Consider the following 12155-nt stretch of genomic DNA (forward strand, 5'->3'; position numbering starts at 1 on the left):
GTTTCGGACCCTGTGCCCCAAAGCATCCGTTTCTGTGCCGTCTCCTTGCATCGCCCCTGGTCCTGTGGATGCTCCCCATCTTGCCTCATATTCAGTGCCATCTCTACTGTCTTAGCCTGACTCCTGCTACTCACCTTGCCCCGGTTCATGCTTCACCTATCATCTAGTAACCTGCTTCTGCTCTTCATGTCGCACAAGTGCGTTGCTGGCTCTGATCCCAAGTCTTGTGCCTGACTGTGCCCTGTCTTTTGTGTCTGTTTCTGTCTAGCCTGCTTCTGTTCCTGGTTCTTGGTTTGTCTTTTCCTTTTGATTTGCATGTTGAAGGGGGGGTTCTGTCATGGTTTCCTCCTCCATGTGTTGTTTGTTTTGGTTTTGTTCCTGGTTTTGCTTTGGTTCTGTTTTGCCACGCTTCCTTGTTTAATTCCTTGCACCTTATTGGTTTCTGCTATGTCTTATGTCTCATTACTGTGTGTATTTAAGCCCTGTTTTGGAACTCCTCATTGTTGGTTATTGTTGTTATCATTGTTGCTGTCACTGTTACTTGCTAGTTAGTTCCTGAGTCCTACCTACTTCTCTGCCACTGATTTGTTAATCAGCCTTTTGTCATTTCTGTCAATATATTTTCTCTGCCTTTTGCTTAATTCGTGTTTTGGTTTGTCTTCGGGTTTCCCTTGTGCTTCACATCTGGTTTAGCCTCTGTTGGCCTCCCATGTTTGTTAGTTTCTCTCACCCTTTTAAAGAATTCCTGCCTCTCACCTCGTCCCTAGTAAATGTTACAAATATGTGTAATAAATATGTTGCACATACTGTACACAATGTTTCAAAAATCCTAGAATGTGATGTACCCTGAAGGCATTATCAGTTACAATGTGGTGTTTGCTTCAACATTCTGCAGACAGAAGTGTGAAATCAGCCCAGAGTATATCAGTAAACATCGCTCGCTTATGATGTGAATCCAGAGTATAGTCAGCCCGTTTAAGTTGTGGTTCTTGTTTTGCTGATGTTCCGATGTTCATGATGGGGAGACCTAATGTTAGGCTAATTATATGCTGTTGTGTTTAAGGTACTGACTAGTAATAGGAAGGTTGTCAGTTAAAGCCCCACCACTGCTGGGTTGCCACTGTTGTGCCCCTGAGGAAGGCACTTAACACTGAATTACTCAAGTTGTGTTCAATCAGAATTCAGTCAGTAAGTTGCTTTGGAAAACTGTCAGATAAATGCTGTAAATGTAAAATGTTAGGATAATTATACTGTTCATGGTGGGGAGATAGTTGAGTGTAGGGAGATATATTTCTTGGCAACTTGCTTGATTCATCCAAACAGCTATTGCAGTTTTAGTTGGATGACCCTCCAAACATGACCATGGAAAGGTATTGCTCAAAGTATGAAATTTGGACTGACTATCAGAGATGCAATACATTTTGCCTTTCCTGGTCCTACAGCATATGACACACTACTGAAATGGATCAGCATACTAGAAACTAACATTCTGTTCATAAGTTTAATTACATACATATCATGAAAATGATGGGGATATATGCAATGGAGATGAAAATGACAATATTCAATTATTCAAAACATTTGCTCCATACAGAGCGCACAATACTGTCATCAAGGTCAACACAAAGGACACTATACACATAGCCGTTAGGAATCCTGAGACACTTCTTAAGATAGTGTGCTTTTATAGACTGTGGCTATAGTGCATATGTTCACCCATATCACCATGTTCCAAGTCTGTTTTGAACCTCGAAGTCCTTCTCTGTTCTTTAGACATTGTCATTAAAGCATGTAACCCAGCTGGTCCTCCTAAGACATTAGGATCCAATGGAGAACCCCTGAATCCTGATTGGATGTAATAGCTGGGTCACAGCTGCCAGGAGGGGCCAGAATCAGGTCACCTGAGCTCTACATTGTTTGGAGCACAGACTGGCTGCTGTCTCACTCCCTGCTGACCCCATCTCTCCTTGCTCTGTTTCCCCTGCTGCTTCATATGTGTCAATGAACACTCTTTGACTGCAATCCCTAGAATTCCCCAGAACACCACATGCTGGAGTCTCCCCAATCCGCCAACCACATCCCCCTTCCCAATCAAATCATGCAAATCATGTTTATATATATAATCCCACTCTTTGTCAGTTTATTCTTTATGAAGTATTGTTTAGGTTCATTCATGTGTACTCAGCACTCTGTTTTTGCTGACCTGTGTTGTTCAGTTCTCAGCTCTTTGCATTACTCTCTAGTGGTGTTCACTACCTGAATTGAATACATTTATGTCTTTACCCTGTATATATTGTGTATACCCTTTATATATTGTGTATACCCTGAATATAGTGTGTATTCCTTATCTTATTACTGACCTATGCTGGTCTCGTGACCGCGTTTTTAGAATTCCCATGTGAATAAACCTACAGTATTTATATTTCTCCACGAGCATCTGACCCTGTTCTGTAGCATTACAGTTGCAAATGAGGATAACAGGAGAAGCAACTGGATACCCCCTACATGTCTTGGTGTCTGAACACTTGTGGTTGTGTCTGGTCTTTATAAAGTGGCTTAAAGCAGACAGCATATACTCTCTGGCAACAGAAGGAAAACCACACAGCATGACAGCATGGCATCACTACCCTTCCAGAGCTGAACTCTCAGTTCTGCATTAGAGCTTGGAGCAGGGGACAAAGGGCAGTTATGCCATAAATCATTTTATGTGTGGTTGTCACGTTACTTAAAACTGTCTTCTTCTTTAAGCTACGTGGAAATAAGCAATCATCTAATGCCAAGCAAACATCAGTATATTACACTATCTAGGGTTCATTTCCCCACCATTCATTCAGTATACTAGAAACATCATGTAGGTGTAAAGTAGGTGTGAGACTACAGCCCATCTAATGCCAAGTAAAATTTTCATTAGCCATATTATCATAATACTGTCATCATACTGTCATAATACTACCCACCATACTGTCATCATACAGTCATAATACTATCATCATGCTATTAATACCATGCTACTTCTATGCCATTGTGTTGAGAATGTTCCATATTGCAAATTAACCTATCAACAGTGGTCATGTGATCAGAAACTGACAAGTAATGCAAATCAATTGCTTTAGTGATGAGTGTATAGAGAAGCACTTACTTTATACACATCTTTATACCCACCCTTGTACACACCTTTAAAACCCACCTTTGAACACACTTTTATATATATATATCTGCCTACATTCTGTGTCCTCTGAAGTGGAAGCAAGACACAGGTGCTTCATTAAGAAAAATAGGCCTTTTATTGAATGTTGATGTGCTAGGAGATTCATTACACAAGTGCATTGCTTTGGGGTGAATTTTTACATTGACGTAAAAAACAAACATTCTTCTTTGCATGTAGTGCACCAGTGTTCTATTAAAGAGCTTGCTCAAGTTTGTGCATGTCTAACAGTTTTGTGTGTATCTGGTAGGTTTGTATGTGTCCTGCAGGTTTGTTTGTGTCCCGCAGGACTGTGTGTTCCCGGCCAGCCAGGCCTGCTCTGCAGAACAACAGTGTGATTGACACTCCAGGGAACCTGCATGGAAAGCACAAACGTCTTCACTGTACATTATATATCACACAAGCAGATGAGAAACTGATTAATGGTACATTTGTGTGAATATTAGTTTCTATTTATATTACTATTATGGTTTATAAAACAATTGCCTGGTACAATTTACACAGGGATTATTGTGCCCTGCAATTTTCTGCAGAGCCAAAGGAAATAACCCAGTAACTCAGAATCAGCTTATATAGCAGGAAAACTGCTGTTGGCGCCAAAAGCATCTAAACAGAAGAATCAGTTGATCTAAACAAAATGACTAAAAATCTTGATGCTGTTTAATATTTTGGTTTTTCCTGGTTGCAATCTTCTATTACCTTATGTGAGCTACAGAAGAAGTCAATGCTGTGGATCAGAAGGGTATTGGTGACGTTTCTCCTGGAGATATACACTGAAGCCCCCCCCACCTATCTATCTCTCTCTCTCTCTCTCTCTCTCTCTCTTGGCTCTGGGCTGGAGGCGCTTGGTGGGCATAGGGTCATGAGAAAGGCATCTCCCATCTCTGCGTGTGGGCTGATGGCTCACAGGGGCTGATCACCAACATACGACTGCTCTGTAGTCCGTCCAGCGCCATCTCGCTGTCCAGGCAGAAGCGTGAGACTTGGTGCTCCAGGTGCGTCCCTGATCTCTGCCAGCGCTGAGGCATGGAAATAAAATACAGACGAGAGCAAAACACACACAGTAAACACGAGATAAGCACTCAGAGAGAACATACCTGCATCACATATAGCACCAAGCTGCACTCTCCCTCCTACAGAACGATCTAGATTCTCTACATACAACAACCCCAGTGGAAAAAGCTGCTACACCCAGCCAAAAATATTCTAACATTTGAAACGTGATGAATGTGACACAGGAAGCTGTTTCCAGCAGCTTGTGGGAGAAAAAGCTTTTCCTTTGAGGCCTGTCTAATTGTCTGGCTGTCTTGCCATAGCGCTGTCAGGAGGGCCTGCTACAAGCCGCATGACGGAGCGAGAGAAGGCTTGATTTACAGCCTGTCAGAGAGCGGGGCTACCTGCTTGGCTGGGTTACCTGTTTGCCATCACTGATGTTGCAGGGCATGAGTAGAATCTGGGAGGCTGGAAAGGTGGTGGAGACGGACAGGCAGTGCTGCTGCTGGCGAATCTGCTGCCCATGTGTGTAGATCCACTCCTGCACAACACAGGTTGGCATGGTTTAATCCAGGGCTTTGGAATATAACAGAGCTAATGCAGAGATGGGTTATTATGAAGGGCACTATACAATGATGACAATTCTTTAATGTATATGTCACTAAAGATTTCTGTTACTGCCATTTATATATCACTGAAAAATCAGGGAAAGCAGACCTGTGCAGATTTTAGTCAGAAAATGACCTTTTAAAATGTATTTTAATGATCTTTTATACTTTTAAGCATTTTTAAAATCTCTCTCCGTCTGCTTCTAGTCTGTTAAGAGCTATTAGTGCACAATGAGCATTTAACTGCCTTCTTGGGAAATCATACTATAATCAGGTTATGGAGTGATCGGGTTATGGAGTCATCGGGTTATTTAGTCATCGGGTTATGGAGTGATCAGGTTATGGAGTGATCAGGTTAGGTATTCAGCATTTTGTGCTGTTGTTTCTGAATCTCTTCAAAGGATCTGTAGTGCCAGCTGCTATCTGTTTATAATACCACCTGAGCAACACCAAACTAGGGGGTTGATTATAGTTTAACATAAAGCTGGAAGGCTGCATTACTTTTGGGAAACACCTTTATGTCTTTTACATACTGCAGAAGTAATTTGTTGTTTTACATAAAATATAAGCAACCCAGCCACTTTAAATGTTTAATTTCTTTTAACCTCAAATAGGAAGAAATGTAAAACACAATTACTCCCTTAACTTACTATACGAGGTCCAATAAATTCAAATGTTAAGACAGCTAGGTTATTTACTTAAATTAAACAACAAAGGTGGTTGTTGTTGTTGTTGTTGTTTTTACATGTGGTCAGGCCCCAGGCATCACATGTGCGTCTGATGCTGACATAGATTTGTAAGGATATCTCATTACTACAAACTGTATATGTTAACCTGTCAGTTCTCTATGAGTACAAATAAAACCCCTGCTAGGTCAATACTGAGTTAATATTTAAGATTGTTTTACTGCTTTCTGATGTGGCTAATATCCTCTGGCAGTAATAAGGGGTTGGCATGGATGTGTGCTTTTGCATCAAGCACTGAGGGACAGCTTTTCTTATGGCAGCCTAACAAATAATACGACCACACTAGAACCACAATGCATTGTTTGAAATGATTCATTATGAAAGATACAAAGAAAATGTTATTGCCTGTATTTCTCACACCTGAGTTAGACCTGGGCCCACAATAATATATAATTAATGGCAGATACTAAGAGCAGACCAGTGGAATTAAGAATATAAGGATTAATATTAAATGTGCAGGACCTTCTAGTTTGGAGTCAGCAGGGCTGTGGGTTTGATCTACAGGTAAAGAGAAAAACTGTGGTAGATTAGTGGGGTTAGGGAGCAGAGGACACCTCTCTGTTTAATGTAATTACACCACAGCGTAAAAATGTGACCTAAATTAAATGACATTAGCCTTCCGTAAAAAGGAAGCTTTTATGTTGCCCCTGGCTGCACAGATGATAATGTAATCTATCATGTCTCCCTGTTGCAGTGCAAACAGCCTAAGAGTGAGATGATAGGGTAGTAAGGTGGTAGATGTTACAGACATTCTTGGGGAGCAAGACTACACTGCTTTTACCACACCAGTCCTATCATTGCTGATAAAGTATTGTACTCCTCTGTTACAGCTGTGTAAGAAACACAATTTTGCCCCCAGATTCATATAACAATTTTCAGATTTCCGTGACCAAAATGACCAAATTCCAGTGCCAACAATAAAAGGTTTAAGGACCCCTTTATGTAGGACACCTTTTACTGTGTGTGTCCTCTGTATTTGTACTCTCTATGTGTACTTTTACAGAGCTTGCTGGTCATCTTTCTCTATGTGAAGGATACAGCACTATATATCATTTACAGGAGCATATTAGAGACATCTCCACCAGGTGCTGTACTTCTGCATACCTGCTGACAGATGCACTTGAGCAACTGCATTACTGATAAATTTATTTGCTGTCAATAATTTAGTAATAAAGAATTTTCTCAAGGCTCTCTACTTAAAAGCAAGTTTAAAAAGCATTAAAAATGCATTTATTTCAGTTGAACTCATTGTATGGCTATTTTTATCAGCTGTTTTTTAAGTGATTTTCATTATGTTGACAAGGCCCCTCTGTGATTAAGGCATTAGTCTCAGCTGTGTCTCCCTCTAAAAATATTAAATAAATAAATAAATCGGTTTGTCCAAAGCAGCACAGCTTCAGACGCATGTAGAACATGGTAGCCCTTCTATGAGTGTAAGGGTAAACAAATACTAAGGATTAAGGGTTTGTTAGTTATCGCTACCAGGTCAGCCTATTCTCACTAATGTTCTCTAATCACTGGTCACAGACAGGGGAACACTCCTGCCCCACTAACAACCCGCCCCACCAAAACACCCCCACCCACTGAACATGCTTTTTCTCTGCCAAGAAGTGCTATTCATGGTTAATGAGTACTGAGCCATGTTGCTAGGTAACAAACCTTTTCAAAGGTTTGGCAGTGATACCTGGCTCCGAACGGGGACGTCCTTGGTCCTACTGCAGGGGGCCAGTGTAAGCACTGGGAGGTCCTGCCCCTCCACCTGCTGTGCCTCCAGGCAGTTCTGCCTTTGCCGTATCACTCCAGACTTTGCATCAGAATCATCTGGAACTCTGGAATAGGGATGAGATGCTTGGAATATTACCAAAGTCCTTCCACTTTGACCATGTGGAGCCACTCACACACACAATGTGACAAAACTATCAGACTGCCACACAAACTCCAGTTCCAGCACCCGTGTGAACTAGGATTGATCTAAGCATTTGTACAACATCCAGGGTGTAGTATAGTTCAGTATCCCTGTTGACTAAAACATTGTAACTGCTGAATTGCTAGTCATATTAAGATTTATGTAAATGAACAGTGCTGGGATAACGCATCAACTGATCAGACCTAGCAGAACACACAGCTGTGGTACACAGAAATGAAGCAGGAAGGATCTAGCCAGATCGACACTCAAGCACAACACACTCATGTTCCCAAAAGAGAGGTGGGAACACACACAAGTTATACACTCAATGGTTAAGGTAACTGACTAGTAATCAGAAAGTTGCCAGTTCAAGCCCCACCACTGCCAAGTTGCCACTGCTGGGCCCCTGAGCAAGGCCCTTAACCCTCAGTTACTCAAGCTGTATTAATTATTGTCATCAGCTAAATGCCATAAATGCAAATTCTTGTGATAGAAAGGGCTCAAGATGTGTTAGTGGTGCATCTAGCACACTGTGCAGAATATCTCACACTAGAGAACAATAAAAGCATCCAGATCAAAATTCTGGATGAAAGGAGCCTCTTACAAATAAAAACTTTATCACACAGTAAAATAAAGACATGAGTAAACTCACATAATCCTGCCTTCGTTCCCTCCCACACACTCACTCACTTGAGCTCTGGATAGACGTTGTCCAGATACCACTTGAAGGACTTGCACATAAGATTCTTTCGGAGTTCCTGCCTGCCACGAATGCTGATAAAAGAGGAAGAGAAAGAGAAAAAGTAGAGTCAAATAAGAGAGAACCCGCCTGTATAATGGCTTCCTCTTATCATAACACACCCGCGGGATGTCTGCACTGACTCACTCTCCATAGGACTTTCCTCTTGCTGCTGGTCGAGCTGAGTAGTAGAAGAGTCTGAACTCATCCATCCACACCTCAGCAGTGCGTCTGGTGTTCCTACAACCAGTCGTACATACACAGCTCAGGAACACACACAGTGGCCCTCACACTGACCTCAAGACACTGACCTCCCGACTGGAGTCTGTGTCCCTCATCACACTCATCATAGTTTTTACCTGCTGTAACACATGTGCCATGATCAACAGCTGGTGAACCAAATCAGGCATGTGAGTGAAGGAAGCAAACAAGACTGCTGGGAGGCTTTGCACATTTACTGAACATGTTTACAGTGCTGATCCCAAGCACAGATCCGGGGTTTATAATGTGAACTGTCTAGGTACCACAATGTCACAGATGTCATTACTAATCAAAATTTGGCCAGAAATTTAAAAAGCAGGCAATCAGAGAGGTTTAAACTCTATCTTTTAAGCAGAGAAGAATGAAAATACATAAACTGTTGTACGTAGGGTCTGAGGTACAAGTATCCCAAAATATGCATGTAAATGATATATTATTGCATTATCTATGGCTGTCAAAACAGATACAATGAACAGAACAAGTTAAATATGTACCAAGTTGTGTATATTTTTATATATTAATGTCTTTCTGTATTAACTGCTGAATATTCATTTACTCACCTATACAGGCAAATGAATGTGTGTTACCATGTGCAGCACTGCACCACTAAACAGCTCTACAGATTTAAAAAGTGTATTGCACTTTTCCTTAATATTTCAAAAGTTCCATGCTGAGCTGTCTTTCCCCAAGGGCAAAACACAATGAAAGATAACACATTCTACACAGTAACACAGTAACCGTCTGCCAGCAGGGAAACAGGCCTGTGATATAAATCTGTGGCAAAAAGCCAGTGAGGAGCATCAAAAATCATTCCATGGAGCTGGCAGTGAAAACCATAAGAAAAGAAAAGACGGGTTTGGTTTATGGTAAATTTAGAATATTCACACCACCACCAGTAGAAAGTAAATCAGTACGTCAGTGTTTTCTATTTAGATTATTTTCTGGATTTCATCTTGTTGCAGAAACATCCTTGTGGTATTCATGAATGTGCTTGTTCATGTGGATGAAAAGTCAAAAATAGGTCTGGTAGTAAGTTATGTGGAAACACCACAACATTAAGAAAATTAGCCTGCTGTTTGTAAATATTCTTCTCTCATGCATTATCTCAAAAAGCTTTTAACAAATGTAAAACTCTGAAATTCTAAAACAACATGACCGCGTCTTAGCATGTGTAAGTACAGACCGATTCCCTAAAGTTACATGCATACTGGTTGAAATCCATTTTGGATTTTTGTACAAAAATCACTAGAAATCTGGTCAGTCAAATGAATTGGACTCTCAGAGAAGCTGTAATGGTAAAATTGAATGTTCCTGTTCTGCAGTGGGCTGAATTCTTTAAGGTTGCAAATTTTAACACTGAACATTTTGCATACATGAAAGGCCTGGATGGGTGGCAGTTAATGCCACAACAGATTTAATATGTAATTTATAAAAATTTGTATGGAGGATTTTGACAGTGCTTTCTGACTTGGGTGTGTGTTCTCTGCGATGCTGTGGGTTGGTCAGTAGATATGAGTAATACACACTGAAGTGCTCACTGAAGTGCTCTTACTTGATGTACGTGTTGGCATTGCCCTCAGGGAAGATGTATGGATGTTTCTTACGGAAGACATGGCCAACTCTGCTACAGGGGACGATCAGCAGACTCCCCCCACACATCCACACTCGAAAAGAGAGCTCTGCGGGAGAACGGACACGCGACTTTTAGCCTGGGCTTTTTAGAGCAACGTTAGAGTTACTCACTATTACTGGAGGGCAGAAAACATTAAAGTAAATGATCAAAGACCACTCGAACAGACCATGAAAAACATGCTTACATTATCTTAAGAACTCCAAAACATACTCAGTATAGTTAAAATATTGTTTCATGTGGTCCAGTATAAATGTGTCTGTGCTCATTGTCCCTGTGTCTCATATGGGCCTGTGTAATCATAACCCTAACCCTGTCCCTTCTGAAATGAAATGACCACTGTGCTGGCCACAGACAGAGCGTAGGAAGTGGAATGATTCATCTCAGGAAGGCTGCTGTAAAACATATACAATTATAAATAAATGAATCTTTTAGAAAGTGCCCCAGTGTTGCATCTTCCTGTCAGACAGGTGTCTACGGATTAATAAAGCTATTGATGTTAACATCCGACAAGGCAGGCAAACCATCTCATGTACAGTAATGAAGTGAACAGTAATGATGTGTTCAGTAATGTTAAGCCATCTTGTGTACAGTAATGACGTGTTCAGAAATGTTAAGCCCTGTCGTGTGCAGTAATGATGTGTGCACTAATAACGTGTTCAGTAATGTTAAACCCTCTCGTGTACAGTAATGACATGTACAGTAATGACATGTACAGTAATGACATGTACAGTAATGACGTGTGCAGTAATGTTAAGCCCTCTTGTGTACAGTAATGACATGTACTGTAATGACATGTGCCATAATGTTAAGCCCTCTCATTTACAGTAATGATGTGTACAGTAATAACGTGTACAGTAATGACTCCAGGCAGGCACTCACCAAAGTTCTCTCCTCCCCAGATGTCCATGGCTGTATCATATTTACCCAGGTGGATGAACCAAGACTTATTTATCACAAAGAGGCCTCCAGCAATAATGGGTGTCCTGGGGGATTTAAAGATGTTGCAAAATTATTAGCTGACACAAGTTATGTGACAGTGTAACATAAAAAGGTGTTTTATCCAGCATCATAACTGTGTTTACAGTCAAAGTTTTAATTGATCCAGTGACCAGAGGCCTTTTTAGATATTTTGATGTAGGTTACGTTAGTTCTCCATTGTCTGGACCCTCAGCTAATGTGAATAAAACAAGCTTGACAGAATTCACATTAATGTGTGTCAGTTTATACTGCTCTAAAAAATATTCAAAACTATTTTTTTATTGAAATAATTGTGTGTCACAGTTATTGGCATTCGTGCATTTTATATTTTCTAGAGCCCCCTTAGCCAGGATAACAGCACTGAATCTCCTGTAATGCTTGCTAAGGTAGGAGCACACAGAATAACGAATGTGATAATTCATTTATTCAGAATCTGTCCAGATCTTACAGAGACTTGGGCCATTGCATAATTCCATGATCATGGAACAACTTTTGTATGGATTAGGTGATATGCATTAGATCACTGACCTGCTGAAAGATCCAACTATGACCCAGTTTTAGATTCCTCCAGAGTCAGACAGAATTCAGTTTAATATCTCCTGCTACTCAAAGCAGTCCATCATGTGAAATAACATGGCAATGTTTCCAGTAGGCTTGGGCACTGTCTACGTAGTTGCCCTAACACTAGCTGTCTTAACATAATGCATCAACAACAGGAAATGGCATCGTCCATCACCCAGCCATAGTTAAAAAAAAAAAAAAAAAAAAAAAAAAAAAAAAAAAAATATATATATATATATATATATATATATATATATATATATATATATATATATATATATATATATATATTAATGATTTTTTTCTTAACTATAATTTTAGTTTAATAAAAGGTTAGACTTCTCTTAGGTTTTGATTTAAAGTTTAAAGACCTGGGGAATAAAGTGTGCCCCATGAACACCATACTAAAGTCCCATAAATGAGGGATTTATTCACCATAATTTCTCCCTTTCTGATGTAAAGTGGACGAACCTCATATTTAATAAATCTTACTTATTCTTTACTCTTAACAGCGAGAAACCTAAA

The 12155-nt window shown here is 40.3% G+C and overlaps 1 protein-coding gene across 3 annotated transcripts in view; it reads right to left on the reverse strand.

Moving 5' to 3' along the window:
* Window positions 1–3265: 3265 nt before the first annotated feature.
* Window positions 3266–12155, reverse strand: part of galnt14 (UDP-N-acetyl-alpha-D-galactosamine:polypeptide N-acetylgalactosaminyltransferase 14 (GalNAc-T14)) — a 32639-nt gene continuing 23749 nt past the window's right edge. For 2 of the 3 annotated variants that reach the window (XM_027022821.3, XM_081718221.1), the window contains 8 exons: window positions 10971–11074; window positions 10011–10137; window positions 8345–8437; window positions 8149–8232; window positions 7237–7381; window positions 4620–4739; window positions 3905–4224; window positions 3266–3560 (listed from right to left, as the gene is read on the reverse strand). In XM_027022821.3, coding sequence (XP_026878622.2) covers window positions 4066–4224; window positions 4620–4739; window positions 7237–7381; window positions 8149–8232; window positions 8345–8437; window positions 10011–10137; window positions 10971–11074 — 832 coding nt within the window. In that variant the 3' untranslated portion in view covers window positions 3266–3560; window positions 3905–4065. Of the gene's footprint in view, window positions 3561–3904; window positions 4225–4619; window positions 4740–7211; window positions 7382–8148; window positions 8233–8344; window positions 8438–10010; window positions 10138–10970; window positions 11075–12155 lie in introns of those variants that run through there. The other variant, XM_027022822.2, reaches the window with a different exon arrangement.

Source organism: Electrophorus electricus, chromosome 7 (assembly GCF_041902795.1).
Source record: "Electrophorus electricus isolate QZ-2024a chromosome 7, ASM4190279v1, whole genome shotgun sequence".
Lineage (NCBI taxonomy): Eukaryota > Metazoa > Chordata > Actinopteri > Gymnotiformes > Gymnotidae > Electrophorus > Electrophorus electricus.